The 23,452-nt window shown below is 50.0% G+C and overlaps 7 protein-coding genes across 7 annotated transcripts; 3 read left to right on the top strand and 4 right to left on the bottom strand.

Annotated features, from left to right (window-relative positions):
• Positions 1 to 1,346: 1,346 nt before the first annotated feature.
• C8Q69DRAFT_509391 (transcriptional regulatory protein GAL4) lies at positions 1,347 to 4,333 on the bottom strand (the record flags this gene model as incomplete). Its single annotated transcript, XM_028633088.1, has 9 exons — positions 1,347 to 1,630; positions 1,718 to 1,927; positions 1,982 to 2,472; positions 2,531 to 2,680; positions 2,740 to 2,932; positions 2,989 to 3,495; positions 3,577 to 3,869; positions 3,989 to 4,089; positions 4,148 to 4,333. The coding sequence occupies 9 exons, from the start codon at positions 4,331 to 4,333 to the stop codon at positions 1,347 to 1,349; spliced, it is 2,415 nt and encodes an 804-aa protein (XP_028482455.1).
• An 818-nt stretch (positions 4,334 to 5,151) lies between these two features.
• Positions 5,152 to 6,644, bottom strand: C8Q69DRAFT_71544 (Alpha/Beta hydrolase protein). Its single transcript, XM_028633952.1, has 3 exons — positions 6,008 to 6,644; positions 5,581 to 5,934; positions 5,152 to 5,496 (listed from the first exon to the last, which is right to left on the bottom strand). The coding sequence occupies exons 1-3, from the start codon at positions 6,368 to 6,370 to the stop codon at positions 5,302 to 5,304; spliced, it is 912 nt and encodes a 303-aa protein (XP_028482454.1). The 5' UTR covers positions 6,371 to 6,644; the 3' UTR covers positions 5,152 to 5,301.
• Positions 6,645 to 6,843: 199 nt separating this feature from the next.
• On the top strand, positions 6,844 to 8,578 carry C8Q69DRAFT_530007 (salicylate hydroxylase; the record flags this gene model as incomplete). The annotated part of the gene is made up of 4 exons (XM_028633714.1): positions 6,844 to 6,873; positions 6,906 to 7,028; positions 7,109 to 7,813; positions 7,914 to 8,578. The coding sequence occupies 4 exons, from the start codon at positions 6,844 to 6,846 to the stop codon at positions 8,475 to 8,477; spliced, it is 1,422 nt and encodes a 473-aa protein (XP_028482453.1). The 3' UTR covers positions 8,478 to 8,578.
• A 30-nt stretch (positions 8,579 to 8,608) lies between these two features.
• On the bottom strand, positions 8,609 to 10,407 carry C8Q69DRAFT_476406 (sterol delta 5,6-desaturase ERG3). Its single transcript, XM_028631259.1, has 2 exons — positions 9,793 to 10,407; positions 8,609 to 9,729 (listed from the first exon to the last, which is right to left on the bottom strand). The coding sequence occupies exons 1-2, from the start codon at positions 10,059 to 10,061 to the stop codon at positions 8,940 to 8,942; spliced, it is 1,059 nt and encodes a 352-aa protein (XP_028482452.1). The 5' UTR covers positions 10,062 to 10,407; the 3' UTR covers positions 8,609 to 8,939.
• Positions 10,408 to 12,263: 1,856 nt separating this feature from the next.
• Positions 12,264 to 14,528, top strand: C8Q69DRAFT_446938 (WD40-repeat-containing domain protein; the record flags this gene model as incomplete). Its single annotated transcript, XM_028629170.1, has 7 exons — positions 12,264 to 12,384; positions 12,542 to 12,623; positions 12,690 to 13,012; positions 13,081 to 13,610; positions 13,698 to 14,168; positions 14,239 to 14,371; positions 14,425 to 14,528. 7 exons carry the CDS (start codon positions 12,264 to 12,266, stop codon positions 14,526 to 14,528), a joined length of 1,764 nt encoding a protein of 587 aa, XP_028482451.1.
• A 5,100-nt stretch (positions 14,529 to 19,628) lies between these two features.
• C8Q69DRAFT_509386 (C2H2 transcription factor) lies at positions 19,629 to 21,083 on the top strand (the record flags this gene model as incomplete). Its single annotated transcript, XM_028633087.1, has 4 exons — positions 19,629 to 20,315; positions 20,386 to 20,439; positions 20,507 to 20,680; positions 20,739 to 21,083. 4 exons carry the CDS (start codon positions 19,629 to 19,631, stop codon positions 21,081 to 21,083), a joined length of 1,260 nt encoding a protein of 419 aa, XP_028482450.1.
• A 343-nt stretch (positions 21,084 to 21,426) lies between these two features.
• Positions 21,427 to 22,947, bottom strand: C8Q69DRAFT_71365 (putative mitochondrial folate carrier protein Flx1). Its single transcript, XM_028633951.1, has 3 exons — positions 22,707 to 22,947; positions 22,357 to 22,599; positions 21,427 to 22,284 (listed from the first exon to the last, which is right to left on the bottom strand). The coding sequence occupies exons 1-3, from the start codon at positions 22,822 to 22,824 to the stop codon at positions 21,722 to 21,724; spliced, it is 924 nt and encodes a 307-aa protein (XP_028482449.1). The 5' UTR covers positions 22,825 to 22,947; the 3' UTR covers positions 21,427 to 21,721.
• Positions 22,948 to 23,452: the final 505 nt, after the last annotated feature.

Genomic DNA, 23,452 nt, shown 5'->3' with positions numbered 1-23,452 from the left:
CACGCACAACTATCCGCCAGGGAGTCAATTCCCCTCAAAATGGTATCCTACCTACTTCGGGTTGCTCTTCTGTCTTTTAAGTACCAGACCTCTCACTCCTGTCTTAAGTACCACTATGCCAATTAGCGAAACAGCAAGATTGTCATCTTGATATATCTCAGTATGGCAGTTCGACGATGGTCCTGGTAAAGAACCGCATCCTACGCCGTGATATTGTCTCGTTTAACTCTTGGAAACTCGTCAACACGCTATGAGACCCAGAAATCTACAGCTACCCATCCCACCCCAACACAGCATATCAAGCTAACTACTTATATAATGCGTGGGTGTACGTCATGGTGAAAATAGTGTCCGTGTGCCTGGGCGGCGAAATGGCCCTACGAATTCAATGCCCAAGGACAGATATATGCACGCATTTTAAAAAATCTTCGGTTTAGGAGGAGAAAGAGTGGAGCGGGATCAAGTCTCGTGGGAAACAAAGGATGGAATCGAGTTAACGGTCGAGAAATTATTATTATTCCACCACCCTCGTTAAGTACCTACCATAAGTAGTCACCCTCATCACCGCCGAGGAAAATGGGTCCAAATGCCACCATCGGTTTTACCTTGACTTTTATTATTATTCATTCCTATCGCTAGTTACTTTACCCCACATGAACTTCGACGAGGCTCTACAGCATTTTCAGCGTCGCACCAGTCAGTGACATCTTCAGCAAGCGACAGCAGGATGGGCTCTACCGCGGATGTCACCATGAACAGGCAGCTTCGGCTCGCCTTAATTCAGCTCAGAGAGAAGTTGACTGCGGCGCGGGCGGAAATCGCAACTCTCAAGGCTACTTAGGCTTACCACGGACTCCGGAGACCAAGTCTATCGCCATCCAGACAGTTTGGATCCACGAAAACCCTGGTCCGAAAGACCCCGTTTATAACGATCCCGATGCGTCACCTGTTAAATAACAAGGGACATAGTTCTGCTCCGCGCTAATACATCTATCTACAAAGCAATACACTTATGTGAACGAGAATGGTAAACCGCTACGGAGCGAAAAAATGCAAGAAGACGAAGAAAAATGGTGAGTTTGGACGGTTTGGGGCTTGTTATTTATATGCTTAATGATCTATCTGTCGGTGTTTTTGTTCCTCATTTTTACTTGATAATGTGCATTGGGGATCTTCGAGGGTAAGAAGGAAATATATATGACTTCGTCGATGAATGGATTGAAATAGACCTCGTGAACTCCCTTCTCCTTTGCCCTTGAAATTCCTTCTCTTTCCCTTTTAATTCGCGTCGAATAAGTAATCAATATGAACATGTAGAAAGAAAGAAGAAAGAAACATGTTTACCCTTATCCAACACTGAAAGAACCCCTCTGCGCATCCGTTGGCTCGGCACTATCTAAACCATGCGCATCCACGACATTTCGGTTCAAATCAAACAACTTCCCTAGGAAATCCAAGTCGGAATCGATCATGAATTCTCCGAGGTCTACGCCCACGGGGGATTGGTTGTTGAAATTATATCGGCCCGGCATATTTGACATGCTTTGAGAAGTGGGTGTGGCGCCTAGATTGGGGCCGTAGCTGGGAGGGTACATGCCCGAACTGGTGTTGGGGATTGGGCCGTTGGAAGCTATTGGTAGATGGATGTCAGAAAGGTGTTTTTTTTTTTTATCTCAACGAGGAGTTAAAGGATCGAGGTTGAGGAATATAAACTTACTCAGAGCCATCAGTACGACTGAAATTTGAGAGAGGTATTCGACGCAGCGCTCGATGACGCGGTTTCCGCTGTCGAGCCGCTTCAGCGCATCGACAGCTATGTCTAGATAAGGGCGAGCTCGGTCGACGATGCTCCATTGAGACGGGTCGTGGATACTTTCTTTGGAGGAGACGAGTAGCGCTCCGAAGATGACGAGTCCGGCATTGAATGCTAACTCTTGTGAGTCTGAGGGAGAGAATAGAGAAGAGAGGGGTCTCGACGTACTGTAGTATAGAGAATAGTTCCACGCTCCTAACAGTTCCCTCTTCCATCCTGGTGATGACGCGAGGGTATGAACGGTCGATATTATCATGATAGCGGATTCAACGCAGTTGTGCACGCTGCTGATTCCTACCTGTTGTAGGAGTTTCTTCTCCTCGTTTCCGCTGTCGCTTGCTCCGTAGGCGTCGAGGAATTTCTCCAGGAACTTCCGGTGGAGCAGAATGCGGAGGTTGTGATAGCGCAGCAACAAGACAATGTTGAATCGCTCCGCGATGACGTTGTTTGGATCCATCCTTTCGGCATCTTCTGGCGTGAACGGCTTGTGTGAGATTTTCAGTCCTAACGTGGGCAGTAGCTGTATTCGCCACTCTTCCAATTGATGCTCGCCTTCGAGAACTTGAGATACCACATGAACGGTTGTCGGAGCATGCTCGAATCCCAAGTTCTGTCCGTAGCATTTGTCAATGACGTTATACATGACGACGTAAAGTTTTCTGTAGATATCATTTAGCGGTTTGGTCTTGCGTATACTAGATCTCAGCAGGGGCATACATGGCAGCAGTGAAGAAATAGGCGTCTCTCTGCGGACCTGGTTCGATCTGCAGTGTAGGGCCCAGCATTTGCATATCCTTGACTGGCATACCCAACTTGACGTAGGATTCGGGGATCATGCAGGGTCGACCAAATGTCATACTAAGAGTTCTAATCTGACGTTAGCCTGTGGAAGCGTGCCGTGGTCCAGATGGAATATCGGAGCGTACCGATCAAGCATAATACAGCCAAACCAGGTCCGCTTCCTTATCTCTCGTTCCAGCGAGGAGAAGCCCTGATTGGCATCCGGAGAATGAAGACCAAGCTGAAAGGCAGCGATAACCGCGAGTCCATGGGTGGTCCACGCTTGTACCGATTTCTGCGTTCCTTGCAGATACTGTCCTAATATAAGGAGGTATTGTACTGGTAGAGGATCAATTAGTGAGATCAAGAATAGACTATTCCAGCAATTCACTTACCCATCTCAAGACTCGTATTCCGTCGGGATTCCCTATCACAGAGTCCATTGGCTCTCTGGTAATAGATGTCTGACTCCTCGATCCTCTTCTCAGCCGGCAGGTCGCCTTCCGTGGAAAGACTCGTCGCTATGGCCAAGATGATATTCAGCAGGCCAAGCCACGTCCTGCGGACTTTGGTAAAATTATCTCTCTTCATCTGAAAGTACGTCTCACAGAATGATTGCTCGTGAATGAACGGCAACAGCTGCCCGGTCTTCAGGAAATATTTCCTGATCAGATTCCACGTGCGGGCCTCGGGGGGTAAGGCGTAGATATTCACTCCCTCGGCAGCGTTGCCGCTGCGTCTTCTGCCGAGATTGTCCGTCGTTGGTTGCGCGCGTGAGACGCTCATCATGCCGCCGCCGAATCTGTCGTAGGGCGATAGTGCAGGGCCATAGGGATTCCTCGTGTTCCCTCGAGCTATGGCCCGTGAGATGTGACGCATGAAAGCGATATTGGAAGATGGGCCTGGTCGGTCGTTAGCGCGCATCTCGAAAGGTCTCTTCGACTAGCTCAAGCTGGCCAGTCCAGACAAGTGTTATATCTTACCAAAGAAACCGCAGTCTTCCTCATCGGTGAACTTGATCGCACCCATGCCATCTATCGAGTTCTCAGAAACATCCACCTCCCCCATCTCACCTGCATTAGGATTGACCGATTGGGAGGTGACATGCGCGACGGAATCACTTTCCCTCGTACAGTGGCTGGTGTCATCTGGCGTGTAGCTTGCCCCATTTTGCACGGAATAAGCCTTGTCAGGCTCATTGGCGGCGCGAGCCTGGCGCAAGGGTCGGATGAATTCCTCGATGCTCTCGATTCGATGTTCCAATTGCGCGACGTAACTGGCAGGAAGGCGGATTAGATGAGCCAGCTCTTGATCAAAGTATAAGCAGGAACAAGAAGAAGAGAGGAAAGGAAACAAGGGAAACAAGGATATATATATATAAGTAGGTATTCATACTCTTTCCCGACGGTCAGGTTAGACGAAGACCCGACCTGCTGATAGACACAATCGCACCCCAGCTCGCTGCACAACGAACACTTGGGACGGCTGCCATCGCACTAGATGACAATAATGGTCAACAACGAACTGATCTCACCAGAGAAGATACATACATACACGTGACTTGCGATTGCGACACGTGCTGCAGGCCAACGCGACTCTCCTCCTCTTGCTGGGATGGGCTGAGCTGGTGGTGCTGCTGCTGCGATCGGGCTGGGGATGTCGGAAACCAGGGGATGTTTCCTGTCTGCCCGGGCTAGGGCTGTCGCTGTTGTCCCGCTTCGCAGACGACGATGGAATCATGACCCATCAATCAAATCAGGCACGATAGAGGGAAAAAAAAGTCTCCGGGATGGAAGCAATAATCTGGGGAAAGTAGTATTTGCGGGGAATTGGCGCATTCGTTTTGGATTGTTTCGGGGGTGGACGGGGAGAGACGGGAAGGGGAACGGTTCGTCTTTGTATTGGGCTGGTTTTTTGGAGTTGGTTTTTTGTTTTATATGACGCGCTGGCGGAAAAAGCTCTTCTCCGCAAAAAAAGTGATGAACTAGTTAGTTAACTAACTATTATTATTCTGTATTATTAAGTAAGGCGACTAAAACCTTTCCCCGCATCCCCGTTTCACCCCGCAGTCTGGGATTCATTATTAAGAATAAGAGCTAACTAAGTAGGTTACGGAAAGTGTCGAAGAGCTGGATATTATTTACCTAGTATTGGAAGTAATAACAACCATGGGCGACAATAACTACTAGTTAAATAGATAACTAGCTACCTAGGTAACTAACTGACAACACCGCGTGACGCTTCAAGTTTTGCATCTTGTCGATCGGATCGATGCTTTGCATCATTATCTATAGTACAGTTCCCACTTCTAAGCTCGAACTCATCCGGAGAGACCCGCCGGTTTGTGAACTTCCCAACTGGAGTAATAAATATCAATCATGAATAATAATGAATAATAATATTAATGAATAATTACAGCTGTAACTTACAGCTTCCCCTACACCCGTCGGCCCGAGGCCCGACGGCTTCTCAGTGCCGCCGACATCGTCCTTCTACATACATACAACTACTAACTATTATTATTTTTATTTTTTTTTATTTCATGCATATATGACTAATTCACTGAAAAAAAAATTTATTTCATTCATCACTGCATAGTAGTAGTACCGTGGGGGATATCAATAATAATAATAATCACTGTCCTATCCACACAAAGTCGCACTGGAAATGCTGACTACCTAGTTGAAGTTTTTCTCAAAATCAATCATTTACAGCTTCGCTGGATCCGCACCCTGCCACTTGCTAGTAAAGTCAAGGATGTTCTGATGCAATTCCTTCCCATGCGTGTAGCTGAGGAAGTGAACACCGTCTTTCAACGTGATGAGCTTCGCTTCTTTCGAGTTCGTAAATAGCTTGATTTCTTCCTGCGCGTTCGCGGCGCTGAAGACAACGTCGCCGGTGCCCTGGTAGTTTCAGAATGAATGCCGAATTAGCCGGATACTCCCTATAGAATGCAATATATTTAATAAATAACAGAGTCCACTCACCTGCAGCCAAAGCACAGGACATCTGATATACGGCAACCGTGCATGCAGACTATCCCTCGTCGCAAGGTTAGTCGCAGCCTGGCAGATTCTCCTCTTGCCGTCGTCGCCCTGGTAGATCTTCTTGATCGTCTCGGCCCAGAAGTCTCTGGTCTGGCGAGGAACCGTCTTGCCATAGCCGATTTCCATGAGGAAGTCGTAGTACGCATCGCCAGGTTCAAAGTCATGCGCAGGAGCGAGGTTCCCGCCCAATGTGACCAGGCCAGATGTGGCAGCGGCGCCGTCCCAGCATCCCAAGTCGCGGGTCCGGGGTGTTTCGCCATCCATGCTCGTGCCAACGAGGATGATCCCTTGGATCTGTATAAGGCAGTTAGTACGTTATTGATAATATGTATGTATATATATATATATATATATTAGAGGAGAGAACCTTTTCGGGTGCCAAAAGGGCCATTCGAGCGGCAATCCAACCACCCTGGGATGTACCCAAGGCAAAAGCCTTTTCGATTCCAAGCGCATTCAGCAGCTGGAGAATCACATGGGCCGTGTCCCAGTAAGTGAAGGTCTCACTCTTCGTCCGGGTTTCGCCATGTCCAAGAGGCTCAACAGCAAGCAAGTTCAACTTGGATGTAAGCTCGGCGTTCTCAAACTCGGGAATGTAGTAGTCGACCGTCGTGGTAAATGGGATTACAAGCACCAGTGTAGGCTTAGAAGGAACAGCTGAAGAGAGCCGATAGCCTACACTGGTCCCTCCCAAGTGAGGCACAGTAAGCGTCTTTCTGGGTGGAACCATTTCGACGATTTTGTTTTGCAAGTGTAGATAGTAGTAGATAATGATATGATACCCCTGGTCTTTTGTCTGACGGCCGAGAATGGATAGATCGGATGTGGGATAATGACAATCTGGGGCAAAACAGGGAGCTTGTACTCAAAACTAAATATGCCGCCTCTTATGTCCGAGACTAGGAATATCCTCGGTATTTCGCAATCGACTCCATCGAGATTCGACAGGATCTCCTGGTAGAGAGAGGGGAAAAGAACCCCCCCGTTCCCTAACTCCCCGACTAACCGGTTTCCCCGATCGTCCGAATACCAGCTCACCAGATAAGCTGCGGAATAAATAGCATGGTCGGCGAATGTTTTAAAGAGCAGCTTCAAGACCAGCAAGCAAAGAATTCGACAAGTGCAAAAGCTCGTCGTTGTTCCATTGTACAGTACTTGTTTACCTCCCTCACGCACTCCGGATCAAGTTTATAGAACTCAATCATGGTGAGTTATCCCAGCAGTTTCCAACGTGTGCGGACTTTCGTTCTGACTACTAGAGACAGGCACCCCGCGAAGTTCATGTTGGCCTGATAGGCGCAGGAATTGGTGGTCTCGCCGCAGCCATTTCCCTTCGACGTGCTGGTGCACGAGTAACGGTCCTGGAGGCCGCAGAGCAACTCGGTGAAGTATGCGCCCACCGGTGTATAATATATATATGTATACATATACGAGCGTATTGGCTAACAGGAAGGTCATCAACAATTAGATCGGTGCCGGTATCCAAATGACACCCAATGTCTCTGTCCTCCTTCAACGATGGAACGTCGCCGAGGTCATCGGAGACAACCTTGTACAATTCGAAGAGCTGAACATGCGCCGCAAAGACGGTACCCTCGTCGGCCACACCAAGATCGCAACCCTGGAACAGACTCTCTCCCGGCCATGGTGGGTTGTTCACCGCGCTCACCTCCACGACGGTCTGGCTGCCGTTGCAAGGAAGCTCGGTGCGGAGATCTATATCGACTCCCGAGTCAGCCGCGTGGAGTACCAGACCGCAAATGGTGCCGTGAACGTGGAAACCGAGAAGGGCGCCAAATACACATTCGACCTGGCTATCGGCGCAGATGGAATCAACAGTGTCGTGCGCAGGACGCTCTTCCCTGATGTCCGTCCGGAGCCCCCGACGACTAACTGCGCGTACCGTGCCATTGTGCCGTATGAGCAGATCCGAAAGGACCCCGTGGCCAAGGAGCTCATCGAAAAGTTGACTATGGAAGTCTGGATGGCTCACAATGCATACATTATCACTTATCCTATCTCCGCGGGCAAGGACTTCAACCTGGTCTTGTCTCATCACCGTCCTGAGAAGCTGCGTGCTACGCAGTTGGATGTTCCTATTGAAGAGATGCGCAATGAGTACAAGGACTTTGATCCTCGTATCAAGCGCATCGTGGATATGATTCCTAACACTGTGAGTGTGGCCGAGAAGCATCATCTTTGACTATATATATATATACATATATATATGTCTATGTTAAACACGTTATGCTGACTGTTTTTTGTTTCTATAGTCCCGATGGCCATTGATGGTAACTGGCCCTCTCGAGTCCTGGTCATCTCCCCAGAAGAACGTCGTCCTGATGGGCGACGCCGCTCACTCCATGGTGAACCACATGGCCCAGGGAGCCGCCACTTCGATGGAAGACGGCGCGTTCCTGGGTAAGTGCATTGGCGCCGTGGTCGACGGCAAGCTCAGTCTCCGCGAGGCAGTCAACCTGTACGAAAAGGAGCGCATGCCCAAGGCCTTTGAGAAGCAGCAGGTCTCTTTCCTCAACGGCGCCATCTGGCATCTGCCCGACGGCCCTCAGCAGCAGGCCCGTGATGCCGTCATGGCTCCTGAACTCGAAGGCAAATACTACGTCCGCAGCAGCAACCTCTACGGTGATCCCCAGACGGTGCTGGAGGTTTACGGCTATGATGCTGAGGCTCACGCCGACACTGCCATCGCGACTTATCTCAATGGTGGAAAGCCGCCTACTTACGCTGACACGGGCATGGCGCCCGCTCTGCAGGAGAAGTATCTGGATTGGTTCTTGAAGCTCAATAACCGCACTGAGAGAGTTCAGAAGCTATGAGCTACTATTCACATGTACCTAGTAGTAGCCGTTTGTTGGGCATCGCGTTAGGATAGATTTTTATGAGATTTATATACCAATTTACCAATTAAGGATGTGTTCTACGAGTCTTCATAATGCAGGCAACTGTAGTAGCATATTATTAAGTGGGTTTTATATTTTGTTCCGTTGGTCCCAAGTGACCGTATCAGCACGGTGAGCTATCCAGCGACGATATGCGCCGAGGTGGAATAATCTAATCTAATTACAAATCGAGTAATGGTTATGATACAAAAATAATAAAACGGAAAGTCGACATAAGGCTCGTAACAAAGCTCAAAACCGCCAATTGCGCGTCTTGGCTGCTGCAAAGCGCAGGCATCATAAGCGCTTTGGGTGGTGGCCACGGGAACTCATTCCATCCCCGTTTTCTTTTTTTGTGCTCTCCGCCCCGCCACCAATGCATGGAGATCGAGTCTGATATCACAGGGTCTTCTTCGTGTCTGCGTCCGCCGAATACTGGCGGTCGTCGGAGCCCTCGACCGTCTTCAGGATGGTCTCCATCTCCTTGGTCTGTCGCTCCCACTCCTCCTTGGCCATCTTGGTCTCCCGACGGAAGAGCTCTTCATTGGGCTTGCGGTAGCTGCCTCCCAGGCGGTCCCACAGCGTGGTGAACTGTCCGTAATTGTAGTTGAAGTACAGGTGGTGCATGGTGTGGCACGCAGCACCGTTGATGACCGGGCTGTTGGCGACATACTCGCCATCATGGATCATGACAGTCCAGAAGTTGATGAAGCCGAAGAGAACGACATAGGCGACCTTTTGAAGCGGGAAGACGAAGGGGAAGACGTGGTACGGGACACTCTGGGACCAGCCATCCAGCGGGTGGAATGCGTGGGAGGCGAATGGACTGGGCATGATCCACTTGTGATGAGGCTTGTGGAGTCTCTTGTAGACGAGCGGGTGGTGCAGGCCTCTGTGGATCCAGTAGATGAAGAAGTCGGTGAAAGCGATGAAGAGAGGGAACTGCAGGATGCTGTAGAATGGGAAGGGTTCCTCGGCGACGCTGTCGTAGAGTTTGGCGTAGCCCCTGACTTCCGCGACAAAGAAAGGGACGGTCAGGAGGGACATGAAGGGCATGGACTCCATGGTCTGTCTGATCTCCTTGCGAATCTGGTTCTTGAGGTACTTGGGGTGCTTGACAGTTGTTTTATCCCAGATAAACATGTACGATAGAGATGCGCAGATGAAGTAGACAATGATGCCAAAGATCCTAACGGAACCAGCGGTTAGTGGGTGCCGCACGTCAGGGGCGCGGCGCACCATGGCGACTTACCATGTGATCAAAAAGAAGCTGACTGATTGACGGTAGATATTGTCTCTTGGCCAGGCGCTCATGTATGCGTACTTGGAGGGCTCGAGGCGGAAGAATTGGGTGGCCGGCTCATAGACATAGGAGTCGGGCTCCCCGAACAAGGCGAGGGTATTGTTGGCGCCATTGAACGCGGCAGGCAACGAAACCGTGGACGACAACGATGCTGGAAGGAGGGCCGAGTACATGCGATCCCCGATGAAGGTATCCCAGACCTCGAGAACGATATCCATGGCTGCGCCGGTGGTCGAGAGAAGACCCGGAGGGGGATGGTAGTGCGGGAGGGTTTAAAAACGAAAAGAAAAAAGACAAGAGTTGGCGCGTTCAATGTCTCACGTCCAGAGTAATAATTGAGGCATGAAATGGACGGCGACAATGAGAGAAAGAAGACTGATGGACTGGAGAAAGGACAGTTATTATTATTATTATCAGATCTCTGGCGCCTTGAAGGCGAGCTTAACTAATAATGCTGGGACAGCCAATCCTGATGCGCATGGAGCCCTCGGAGCGCGGGCGGGCGTCACACCAGGGCGGAAAGCGAGAAGCCGGGTGGGAAAAGGAGACATCGCCTTTCTTTCCGATAATAATGATATTCATTGTTATGTATTATTGTTGTTGTGATGTGATGTGATGGTGAATGTTTTGTGGGGGATGATTGATTAATTATTATGATCCTGACAACTAGTTATCATCTATCTTTGTCCCAGATCGCAACTGTCTCTTGAATGCGGGGTATCTATGGCTCGATTCTATGATTCTCGGTATCTCTTTACTGTAGATTGCTGCAATATCGATAATAATGCTATCATAGAATGTCCCTGGGCAGCCCATGGCCGTGGATGACCAGCTGTCCGTTGATTCATCCATCCATCTCTCTGTCTCGAACCAAAACGACCAGGAGACGTCAATCCATCGAAGCTGTGGAGGTCTACCGTATCCCATCCGGCTGGCGTGGACGGAATGTCGCGTTCCTCGGGCTCCGAGACGATTCCCCGCGTCTCATTCGACAGTCTTGATTGTACTGCTGTGTTGATCAGAATATATAGTTAACTTAAGTATTAAGGAGGGACAATAGTAATATATATATATATCCTGCACATTCGTGATATTGATGCTTTTGACAGGAACTGTTTAACCATACGGGCTGGCATCCGAAGCACCATCGTTGTATGTGACATTCGCAGTTGTCCACTCCTCCCTCCCAGCATGACTCTGGTGGATTGAAACATAATCATAACTGGTGGCGGTAATCCTGTCTGTCCCAACTGGATCATGAATCTGTGATAATTACAGAATGCAGGCGCTGTGTTGGAGGGTCCCTCGTTAACTCTACTGAGTGTCACTCCGATCCGAGATAATCCCCGATCCACGTGACCCTGGAACCCGGAACGGGAAGTATGGTCTGTGCGTCTATCCGAGAGTTTCATTGGCTGTCCGCTGATGACGCTATCCCCAGTCCGGCGGGATACTGATTATCTCAGCAGCGTCATAACTGGGATAAATAACCAGTTAGGAGTGAACATAATTTAGTTGGTTAAATTAAATATATTCAGGATAAAAATGATTCCTATAGTTAAGAGTATTACTGGTGGTTCCTGAAGATATTAGCCTGCATGCAGGTGTAACTGTGACTGTGACTTGCTCTGCAGCTGCGTTGCTAGTTACCCATAATACCATAGAGAGATAGAATAATAATTAATTCTGCACTGAATATATAAAATAATACTACTTAGTGTCGAGCAACCCATGGATCCCCTGGCTCTCCAGCTACTTCTTCCATAACCAGTTAGTTTAGTGATTCTAGTGAAATGCTCAACTCACTAACTGAACTCCCCGGCTCTTGCTCCACCGCCCGACCACCGCCGCCAACCACTTCTTCGCTCTCTTCATCTTTCTCTCTTTCGTCTTGTCTTGATCTTGTCGTGCCCGCCTTCCACTCATCCTGCCAACTACCAGCTCCCACCCTTTCTCAATCTATCTCAACCCGCCAGCTCTCCCTCAATCCGATCCTGGGAGCTGCTGCGCTGCGCTGCACTGCCATCATCCGCAATTCTTCAACTGGGACGGGCCGGTTGAACGGTGCACGGGGTGTTCGTTGGAGGCTGAACGGTCGGCTGCCCGCCCGCCTTTCGCTTCTTGCGCCAAAACATCAGCCGCATCCCATCAGGGCGGTCCATCGTGGCCCTGACGCCCAACCCTTCTCGCGGTCAGTTTACGTCTTCTCGTTTCTCCCTGGCCAGTCATCGACGCAGAAGCGACCGACCTGTTTGGTCCCGACCGGCCCTCCGCGCGGTAATGCGACAGCACTGACATCCCCTCGCAGGCCCTTTCCGGTTTCCTTTCGCCTGGACTTCATCGCGAGCGGCGGCGATACCAGATCGTGTCGCCTGATAATATAATATCAACCTGACAGCTTGCTTGTTGTGACTGCCGCCATGTACAACGCACATCGTGGAATGGTGCCGGCCTCCAACAGCCGCCTCACGGAGCTGTTGGACCAGCTGCGCCAGGAGTTCGAAAACCAATCGAGAAGCACAGGAGAGTTCGAGCATCAATGTACGCATCTGCCCTTCGTTTGCCTCTCACCTTTTGCCCCATAGACCACCGATTGCCCCGCGCGACGGCTCCCATGAGATCGTACGCGCACGAGCTCCATGGGTTCGACGCGTGACAGAGGATCTTTTTTTTTCCAGTGACTGACGTCTCGTTATAGTGACCGGACAGCTTCAGGAGATGGAGATGATCAGATCCAAGGTCTATCAGCTAGAACAGGCCCAACTCAAGATGAAGGCAGAGTATGTCACCTCGTCTCCTTCCACGCGCTAAGCTCGTTGCTAACCATCGCCCTCCCCCAACTACAGCTACGAGGCCGAAATTCGAGTTCTGCGACATGAGCTGGAATCGCGCGGTGTTCAGACAGTGCCCTCTCATGTTGGAGGCCCTCCACCGCACGCGGGCCCTTCTCAGGCACCACCGCCCGCCTTGGGCCACGGTCCTAGTAATCTGTTTGGCGGCATCATGGCCAACCAAGGAGGTAGTGGTCCCGGTCTTGCCCCTCCCCCTCCCCAGGATCAGCAGCCGCCCCAGCATACCCTTCAACAGCCTGCCCCCGGGGCCCAGCCAGGACCGCCCCAGCCACCGCAGAGCTCTTTTGGGGGATACCAGCCCGGTGCTGCTGTGAACGGTATGTTGCAATTGGGTGTGTGATCGATTCTTTGCGTGGCTGACAGGTGTCGGTGTCGTTTGTTTCAGGTTACGGTCCTCCTCCCCCACCAACCGCTTCCCCCGGTCCCGGAAAGCGAGGAGCACGCCCTCCAGGTCCCGCAACTCCCCAGCAGAGCCACCAGCTCGCTTATTCCGATCCTAGAGCTTCGCCTCAGATCCCTCGTCCGACGCCTCCCAGTCAGGCTCTCGTGCGGGAGCGTCCCGGAAACTGTCTCGCCAACTGGAACCCTGACGACTTGCCTGCGTCGCAGAAGAGGGAGGGTCCCGACTGGTATGCGGTTTTCAACCCGGAGGTGCAGAGAGTTCTGGACGTCGAGCTGGTGCACCATCTTGTCCATGACAGCGTCGTCTGCTGCGTGAGATTCAGCCGCGATGGCAAGTACGTTGCGACCGGATGCAACCGTTCGGCTCAGATCTTCGATGTTACCACCGGCCAGAATGTTGCGACTCTGCAGGATGAAAGCGTAGATAAGGACGGTGACCTTTACATCCGTAGCGTTTGCTTCAGTCCGGATGGAAAGTACCTGGCCACTGGTGCCGAGGATAAGCAGATTCGGGTAGGATATGCCATCAAGTTGATTGCAATTAGTGTTGTCTGTTTGTTGCCAGTCTGCTAACTTGGGTTTTTTTTCTTGTTCTGACAGGTTTGGGATATTGCCACTCGTTCTATTAAGCACATCTTTTCCGGACATGAGCAAGACATCTACTCCCTTGACTTTGCTGGTAACGGCCGCTACATCGCTTCCGGAAGTGGTGACAAGACTGTGCGCCTTTGGGATGTTTTGGACGGCAAGCTTGTGTACACCTTGAGCATTGAGGATGGTGTTACCACTGTGGCCATGTCTCCCGACGGTCACTACGTTGCGGCCGGCTCTCTCGACAAGAGCGTTCGTGTCTGGGACACGACGACAGGATACCTGGTGGAGCGTCTCGAGAGCCCCGACGGACACAAGGACAGTGTCTACTCGGTCGCGTTCGCACCCAACGGCCGTGACCTTGTCTCGGGTAGTTTGGACAAGACCATCAAGATGTGGGAACTCACCGCGCCCCGGGGTCTTCTGCCGGGAAGCGGCGTCAAGGGCGGCAAATGCGTCCGCACTTTCGAGGGACACAAGGTGGGTGATATGCTTCATTGAGGCCGGTAGTGGTTTGTTTGAAGCGACGATGCTGACATGTGCTTTTCAGGACTTTGTTCTGAGTGTCTGCCTGACCCCCGACGGACACTGGGTCATGAGTGGATCGAAGGACCGCGGAGTCCAGTTCTGGGATCCCATAACCGGAGCAGCCCAGATGATGCTTCAGGGTCACAAGAACTCTGGTGGGTTTCCATTCATCTCTTGCACCAGACTTCTCAACTGACACTTTGCGCAGTGATCTCCGTGGCACCTAGCCCCACGAACAACCTCTTTGCGACCGGAAGTGGTGACATGCGTGCAAGGATTTGGAGGTTAGTATACCTTGCACCTCCGTCGTAAGACTGACACTTAAACGAATCCCCTGTACAATCGGAATGATCCGTGCTAACTGGTCAACTTCAGATACTCCTCGTACACTGGCAGATAGATGATGTGTTTGTTATCTGGGGGACACCGGCGGCGCAACTGTGATCTCTTCTTCCTTGTGTGTTTTCATGTGTTCTCACAGTGTTTGGCTTCGATTCTGCTCGGGTTCGCGCATTTTCATTGTCCGGGGAATTTGGAGAAGGGTCAACCTCCCCCGTTTCGGTAGTCTCTCTTCGGGCCAGCCTTGCTCACGGAGCTCTACCGAGCTGTGGGCAACAAAAGGAGAGTGGGCGATTAAGCTGGGAATGATGTTGATGTTCGATTTAAATGGTCCGCCTTTGCCGCCCTTCTTGGTTGGTCTGGTTCTAGCTTGTCTCGTCCGTTGCTCCTCTGGAGTCATCCTACGAACTGGCTTGTCTTCAATACTTGGTATCTTCAAAAAAGAGGGAAGAGCAATCCGTATGAATTCCGTATGACTTTTTCTGAATAACTCTGGCTTTTTCTTTACGAACTTGTATTTCTTGCTCTTGTCCCTAACATGCGGTACCTGGCGCTTGATGAGACCACTAATGGGAGTAAAAGCCGTACTTAGTACAGTAAGTCCATTGTGTATTCTTCACTCTGGCTGATTATTCCATGGTACCTTCATGTAGATTTGGTAGGATGGTCCTGGGAAGTAATAACTTTTGTATACACATAGCTACTGATTTTCAATGATATCCGAATTAGTCATTCAGGATAACACCTAACTAACTAGTGTCTCTACCTGCCTAGGATAAATAGATTGATAAGATATTATCATTTTTCAAGCTAGTTGCCTAGTTAGTCAGTAAGTGATAATAATAACTAATAATAATAATAGCGTTATACTATGCATTTCATGTAAGCGTTCCTGCGGGAAAAGAAGCCGAAGCTCTTGGTCTTATATTTATTATTCAAGGGCTATAATAATAACTAATAATAATAAGTTAGGCAACTGACTAACTAAGTACTACATAGTTACAGTTAACTAACTAATTTCTAATTCGATCCTGGTTAAATAAGTGCTAGGGTAACATGTTGATATTTCGTGTATTATGATAGTATTATTCTATCTAGTCTGGGTGACTACCACGCTAGTGAGACATGTTCTGTTCAGTTAACCTTGCAATCTGGGCTGAGAGGCGGTAAAATAAATTAAATTAAGAAAAAAAAAAACTGTGGCGGATCATGTGAACGTTATGCAGGGGCAAAGAGAATAAATGTCCAATCAGATATAAGGCAGTTAGGTGTACTCTGCCATACACTAGAGTATAATAATGTCAATCAAGGTCGTCTGGTAAGTACTGAGTACCATACTGAGCATGTCACCCCGATTATCGGAGTTCTTTCCGTCTTCCGGTAACCCGTCAGGGCATCTTTGCGTTTCTGATATGATGTCAAGAGAACCTTTTCTTCTGTCTTCTTTATTTTCGAGGAACCGCGCCAGGAGAGCGGTTATAGGGATACGAATAGGATCGACGCCAGCGTGGCCAGGGCAAGGCGGGCATATCCGCGAAACGGATAAATAAGGAAAAGAGAGAAAGTTCACAATTTTATCCATGTCATATCCGTGGATGGAGTTTCGCGAGGTGCGACTCTGTTAACCAATGGTGATTTTTTGTCGGCGAATGTTCCAACAGGGGTTGTGAAATAGTCTCTTCACTCTAAGGTCGGAGTCGACTCAGACTCCGAAGTTAGAAGCATGCTAGAACCCACTACTTAAACCGCCCGGATGATATTCTCGTATCAACATGTTCGGACTGGGGAACGGCTGGGTCAGTCGGCGAGGAAGAAGCTCGGCTGTAATTCCATTTAACTTCGTGGAGAAATGCCTCTCAGAAAAAGAAAAGAAAGAAAAAAGCACTGTGACGAAGTAGTTCAGATGCGTTTCATCTTTAGCTGGATCTTGGTGAATATCATTCTAATACATGGTCCGGGTGTGGCTGAAGAGCCTCTGTTTTAGCACTGTCGTCGGGGGGTCACCTGGTGCAAGGGCGATTTTCCTCCAATGATGGGTTTTCGGCCTCGAATTTTCTGGTGCCATTGGCGGCTAAGGATTATTTTCTCAAGCCCGCAGAACGGCGACGTGGCGACGACAAGTTCCCCAAACCGCAGAGTCCATTCTTCTTCTCACACCGCAGCATCCCCCACGGACCCGCCTGCGTCTTCCCTAGCGTAAATACGAGACCTTGATGCTTTGAAGTAGTTCTATCATAAGGTTGCTCGTAGCGATCGATCTGCAAGATCTGAGATTGCGGTTCGGCGGTCAATCTCGTCCTGCTGCCAGCGAGAACCAGTTCTCGTGTGACCCGGATGGAGTCGAATTGAGAACTGCCAGAAACGAGTTGGAAAGCGTGATGGTGGTGGTGATGGTGGAACAATCGCCCGGCGGTTAGAACGTGTCTCGCACGAGCGGCACACAGCCTTCTCTGTTTTTTTACTCAATGTAGCGAGTACTCGACGCTCTCTACAGAACGGCCCTCGCTCGGTTGGAGCCGTGGCGCTTCAGAGCTCCTGGCGGCTCTATCGCAAGACGACCTGCATGGCTGCAGGAACATACGAGGCCCGAGTTACAGGGACCGGATGACAACATCCCATCGTGCTAACGTTAGCTAACTTAGTTCACTAGTGCTCTGTGTCAGTAACAGAATCCGGAGCAAGGGAGTGTAGAGGGCTACTACTCCGTACATGGATATCACATCAGATGAAGAGGAGTCATCAGGGCATAATAGTTGCCATAGTCTATCCTCTCTTCACCCGCACTGTATGCGCCATGATGTCGAAAAGTCCTGGTCCGTCTAATCAGCGACACTCTTCCATGAGAATGAAACGCAACAATATAATACGTGACTGCAAATCCGCAGCCTTGACGGCTGCTGCCTCTTTGTCATGCGTGGGAGAGGGGGGAAGATCTCGAAGGTGTTGCAGCAGCAGGATCCACTGCCTGTGATCTGACATCGACCATTTTCTCACCGTCTCATTCTCATTGTCCAAGCAAGCCCGCAAACCTCCTGAAATTGTCTGCCCCCCTGCCACTCTTTACCGTCTTCCAGCCCCCAAGTTGGCCGCTGTAAGTCTTTGCCCACAGTACCGCATGTTCATGGCTGGTAGATTAGCTATGACTATCCTTGCCTTTCCCGCTAAGTTAGGTCAGACTCAGAGTGTTGCTCCATCATCATGCCTCCGCGCTTCCCGACCTTAGGGGATCTTAAACTAGAGCAGAGAATCTATCTATGCATCGTCGGCATTTCCGTCTGGGTAGAGAACCAGTAGTTATCAGCAGCGCTAACTGCGGTCCGTAACCCTCTTTTCTCGCGAGATCATAAGTCGAACGCCCACGCTTACCGTCCTTAGCGTCTGAGCAGGCGCTCGCCTGCCTGTCGATCATGGAAGTCCCTACAGTGGGCATGTTTCTTCCCCGCCAGCCATGCTTGGTTCGCGCTGTCATGATCTGAGACGGCCAGTCTGAAGATTCGACTGTCAGGACAGGAATCTTCTCGACCTCCTTCCGCCTCACACGGTGGGCCTACCGCAGCGTATCGGACTTCCGACTGTGTCATTCTCATTCTAAGCGATCTTCGTTGGAGTCCAAACAATGGTTCATTGCTTGCTCTTCCAAGTTTAGATGGCTCGCGGAAGCGATGGTAGGAGACCAATCCGTCCAGTGGGTGGATGACTCGAGACATTCTATTGCTCTGAGATGTGTGAGATATATGAGTCTGTATTCAACATCGGAGACATATCGATGAATGGTCTTGTGTGCTGTATAACGGACTATTGGCTATTGGCTGTTGCTATTATTCATAGAATATTCCATTCCTCTCGGCCATCTCGATGCTGCCCGCTGATGATAAGCATGTTATGGTGGGCCTGTAACACAGTCAGCGAACGTTCCTTGAATATACTGTACTCCGTACATCGTAGAAGAGATCCTTTAGCTTGTTTCGTCGAAACCTTCCAGCTTAGCTTCTCTTCTCTGATCTCCAACGATCCGAGGGAAGGACCCCACGAGAACGAGCTAATAGCCTGGGCGCCATCTTTGCCTGCGGTTTCGTTCCTTGGACCTGATGGAAGAAAGACTCGTTCTCCAGCTGCCCCCAAACCGGACAAGGCCAGTAGCTGACGTGCCCTAGGCTCCCGGCGCGAACAACAGGTGAGAACGCCTCTTAGTCTCATTTGATGCTGCACGGATTATCCCATGGCGTTGGCTGCCCGGCTGGACTTCCAGGAGCGGGAACAGCCTGGTCTTCCGCGATTGGCCTGGCATTCCAAGAAACGCTCGCTCCACGCAGTGTTATAGCCACTGTATCTAGAGATGGCAGCCCGGTCCGATGCAAATCACCCACTTGTCCTGTCTGCCGGCGTTCCTTAAGCGGCTTATCTGCACGCTAGGAAGTCCACCTGCTTGGGCACCCGCCGTTTTAATGAGCTCTTGGCTGTTTCCTGCCCTATGCCGGTCCGTCGCAGACCCTGGGGTCCGCTCGGTATGTATGTATGTACATACATACATGTACATCGACAAAACAGATGGCCTGTGGAGATGCCGAACCGCCCCAACCTGTCTAATGAGTCCCAGATGCCTGGTCCGCCATGTAGTCCCCTACCCACTTGTTGACTGCCGCTGTCGGGGCCCGCTGGTTCCCTATATCTAGTTGTAGATCTCCACCGTGGACTTCAGATACGCGCTTACACTGTCATCGAGAAGTCGACCCTCCCAAGGTATCACGGACTCAAATCTCAGCAGGTTCTCTTGTGTGATCTGAGGCAACTGCTATTTGCAACTGGAAAGCACCGCTGTGGTCTTCGAGAGTCCTCAGGAGTGGCTGTTCCGTGTGTTGAGAACGCTCTTCATCCTCACTCAGTTTCCACTGAAAGGAGAGAAAGACACAGAAGACCACAAACATATTCCCCTACCTTCCTCAAATATCACCTGCCGTATTTTTTCGTTTCACCCTGCTTTTGTGGTGTGGCTGATTTTCGACGTTGATCTGGTTGGGGAAAGCGTTACACCTGCCAGCGTTGCGAGCGGCTCTGCCCTCTCTGCTACCAAAAATGGAGACAGGAGTTCCCCTTCCATACGATCTTTCTGCTCACAATATTGGGGGTCTGTCGAGCCGGCGTCTAATGGTTTCAAACATGGACCATGCTCTTCCTTTCTATTCCAGTTCCCCAGTCACATATGCGTCTCCGTGTCATTCGCCCTATGGATACGGACACAACATCCTTAACACCCTTCCAGGACATTACCAACAGCTGTTTGGGCCCAGATCACAGCCTCCTCACCCACATTCGCCCCCGAATATCCGTCATGGAAGGAACATTCTCCCGGGGGAATCCAGGGGATCATCCTTCAGACCCGACCAGGTCCCCGACCTTCGACTGGATACTCTTGCTTTTGGACCTACATCGAATGAGGGAAAGCAAAGTAAGGCCACTGAGCCGGCGTTTTCGACAGAGGTCGATATGCTGATGAAAGCGATACAATCCAAGTCCGTTCCAGCCGGATCTCATCAGCCCTCTCACCAACTGCCATCGTTTCAAGAGCTATCTCACGCTGGAAATGCCACTTACACGCCGCCGTATTCGAACCAACAGCTGGAAGGCCCAGTTACTTCGAAACCGACTAATCAGAAGTCAAAACGCAAGTATGAATGCACCTTGCCCCATTGCAAAAAGAGCTTCTCGCAGAAGACTCATCTTGATATACATATGCGAGCTCATACTGGCGACAAACCATTTGTGAGTGAAGACGTATGTCTGCTAAACATAAAAGATGAAATTACTCACACAATCTGGATTCATCACACAGGTATGCAAGGAACCGTCTTGCGGCCAACGCTTCTCGCAGCTAGGAAATCTCAAGGTATGTGTGATGTGGCTCTTGGAAAGTATCAAGTCAAAGGATCTAACGTCGATATTCCATCATGCAGACCCATGAAAGACGACACACCGGCGAAAAGCCCTACTCCTGCGATATCTGCCAGAAGCGATTCGCTCAACGGGGTAATGTGCGTGCTCATAAAATCACACACGAACAGGCGAAGCCCTTCACCTGCCGCCTGGATGATTGCGGAAAGCAGTTTACACAGCTTGGAAACCTCAAGGTTTGGATCTTCTGCATCTCCCCATACCATTTAGCATTCGCTTATAGAACAACAACAGTCGCACCAGAACAAGTTCCATGCAGCGACAATACGGAACCTCACGATAAAATTCTCCTCCATGAGTGAAGGGGACCCGATGACTCCCAAGGATCGAGAGCTCTGGGAACACTTCGCGGAGCTCTACAAGAACAGCAACAAAGGTATCAAAGGCAGAGGCAAGGATCGTCGGATCTCTTCTTCCTCCGGTACCAAATCAAGTTCACCGGTGGATGGGGAACACAGGCTCAGGAGGGCAAGTATCAGTCACGACGACAGCAGCATACATCACCATAGGTTCGAGCTATCCTCGCATGAAGGATTCAGTAGCGACGACGATGTGCAAATACGATCCGGTATGGCCTGATCAAAGGCCCAGCGGAGTCGCTTTCTGACCGGAGAGGGATCGACGGGGGTTGTGTTGTCCCTAGAGGTGTGAATATGGATTCTCATTAACTAGATATATATATCTCACATAAAGACTGGCTCCAGCTTCAGAGTTACGTCCATTTTCGAGTCCTTGCCGATGATCTTCTTTTGGCTTCTGGCTTAAATCTTGATGATTGTGAGATCAGGGAAGTGCAGCACTGCTGCGGAGCTCAACGTATGCATATATCTCTGTCCCTAACGATAATTGCCCCCATAAGACAGCTTTTCGGTCACGGCGTGAAGATAGGAATTTCGTGCATACAGGGGTAGCTCTCAAACCATCCCTCTGGCTACATATCTGGTGCTGGCGGATTACTTTGATATTTGGGCAGAAGGCAACGGATAACGGGAAGGCAAATTCTTCATCGAAAGACTACATACGAGTAGCACTCATTGTCGGGTTCTAGGTTGACGCGCCCAACTGTCAAAAGGCATCTAAACGATGACTAGAGTACCCGTCCAAGAAGCGCATTATGAACCAGTGTCCTTGTTCTTGGACACCCAGGAGTAAGATATGGCTACTCTTCTGGCTGAGTCCCTGGCTGTATAGTAGGCATGTAGTCTTTTTATTCACTGTTAACCCGTTAGGTAAGCTTTGGTGTTTTCATATACAAGGAATGTCATCCACGTGCTGGGAAGGACTCTCAGTAGATTAGGACCGAGTCCCTTATAATACCCTTTGATGCCTTCTCTGCGCCATATCTGCACGGTAGCATCCGCAACGCCTCGATACATGAGGGCCGCATCGTAAGTCTGTAACCGAGCCCGCAGAACCTGGTATGGGTAGGTAATGCATCCAGCAAATATCTTCGACAGACTCGAGACAAGGAGGAGGTCGGTATTGCTGAGGCCTTGGGCCATACCGCCCGATCCTGCGGTGGTGGTTATGGTACTTTGAGATATTGTCTCAAGGCGGTACAGTTTTAACTTCTCGTAAGCCATAAACTGCAGCGCCCCATGGCTAACGCCAAAAAGAGCAGGAAGTAAACCACGGTAGAAACCCGCAATTCCTTCCGTACGTAATATCTCCTTCGCTCCGGATGCAAAAGACTTATATGCTCCGGGAATATGCGAGCCGGTCGACAACATGCGCGTCTTTATGACCCATATAGGATTTGTAATAACGGCAGTTAAGAGACCTGAAGAAGTCTATTAACAAATTTCTCTCAGGTATCCTTGGGGTGATTTCCCCCTCGACGGTCAAAACTAACCAGCTGTTCCTGACGCAATGAAATAATCCGAATAGCCGAGGACATCCTGTTCATTATCGCGCAGCGTCTGCATCACCTGTTTGACCTTGCCGTACGAGAGGAAATAGAACGCCCAACTGGTCGAATTGCCTATAATATTGGGACTGAGGCCCCGATAGAAGGCAGGAATACCGCCTTCATTCTGATATATCCATGAGATCACCCTCAGAGAATTGCCGATTCGAGACGACGATTGCCGATCCACTAGAAGTTTTGCAATAACGCTGGTTAGTTCAGTTGTTCTCTTCTCGTTGCGATTATTGTTCGAAGATGGTAATTGTGTGCATTGGTAAGAATATGGTATGCCATACCTTGAAGTCGAGTCTTGATCAAATCGAGAGGATGGAAGCAAAGGGTCGAGATCACCCCTGCTGTAAACCCCGCTATAGCCTCAACCACGGATGGCGAAAATGCATTTTTATCGGTCATGGACTTGATGACACGTTTTTGATGGTCATGTAGTTTCAGCTGATGGTGCTGCTGAAACGGGGTGGAAGAAGTTTGCGACTGGGGACGTCTATAGGTATCTGGGCGCGTAGAAGCTTAAAAAGGTTATTACGCAAGTAACTAGCTCAAGTTCATTTACTTAGTTAAGTAGCTTCCAGATTGACGCAGCCCCGGACCAGCCGGCAGAGGAGTTTACGAGCGCAACTGACTCAGCCCCCACAAATCATCCAGGGGATTATTTAGAGCTTTAACATTATATATATTCCAGTGGATACTTGTGCATATATTCCATTTTGTTTTCCGCGCGCCCGAAGTGGTTGGGTAGGCCGGGCGCGTACGGAGATAAAATCATGTCGAAGCACCAACGACACCAAAAAAGAAAGAGCTTCGTATGAGATAAAAGTACAAATAATTAGCCATATGCTGGGGTGGCCTAGACATAGAAATTGCCTCCACTGAACACGCGGCATTTGAGAAGAGAGATTCCAGTTCAAAGGTCGATCATATTGCCACTATAAAGCCGCTGGCTCCCGGTTGACAATCATTACAACATATCCTTATCTTACATGTCGGATCTTATGCGAGCGGCGAGAAGAGCCTGTTGATGGAA

This window comes from Paecilomyces variotii, assembly GCF_004022145.1.
Source record: "Paecilomyces variotii strain CBS 101075 chromosome Unknown C8Q69scaffold_11, whole genome shotgun sequence".
Classification (NCBI taxonomy): Eukaryota; Fungi; Ascomycota; class Eurotiomycetes; order Eurotiales; family Thermoascaceae; genus Paecilomyces; species Paecilomyces variotii.
The sequence above is the reverse complement of the archived record's forward strand: the minus strand, read 5'-3'. Positions and strand labels throughout refer to the sequence as shown.

Excerpts from the sequence above, each read along its gene's own strand:
- C8Q69DRAFT_71365 (XM_028633951.1), bottom strand. The coding sequence starts at position 22,824 with ATGACCGATAAAAATGCATTTTCGCCATCCGTGGTTGAGGCTATAGCG. Across the intron at positions 22,600-22,706 it reads GATCAAGACTCGACTTCAAG|TGGATCGGCAATCGTCGTCT; the intron begins GTATGGCATACC and ends CAAAACTTCTAG. Across the intron at positions 22,285-22,356 it reads CATTGCGTCAGGAACAGCTG|GTCTCTTAACTGCCGTTATT; the intron begins GTTAGTTTTGAC and ends AGACTTCTTCAG.
- C8Q69DRAFT_476406 (XM_028631259.1), bottom strand. The coding sequence starts at position 10,061 with ATGGATATCGTTCTCGAGGTCTGGGATACCTTCATCGGGGATCGCATG. Across the intron at positions 9,730-9,792 it reads AGCTTCTTTTTGATCACATG|GATCTTTGGCATCATTGTCT; the intron begins GTAAGTCGCCAT and ends TGGTTCCGTTAG.
- C8Q69DRAFT_71544 (XM_028633952.1), bottom strand. The coding sequence starts at position 6,370 with ATGGTTCCACCCAGAAAGACGCTTACTGTGCCTCACTTGGGAGGGACC. Across the intron at positions 5,935-6,007 it reads CCCTTTTGGCACCCGAAAAG|ATCCAAGGGATCATCCTCGT; the intron begins GTTCTCTCCTCT and ends TGCCTTATACAG. Across the intron at positions 5,497-5,580 it reads GTCCTGTGCTTTGGCTGCAG|GGCACCGGCGACGTTGTCTT; the intron begins GTGAGTGGACTC and ends TGAAACTACCAG.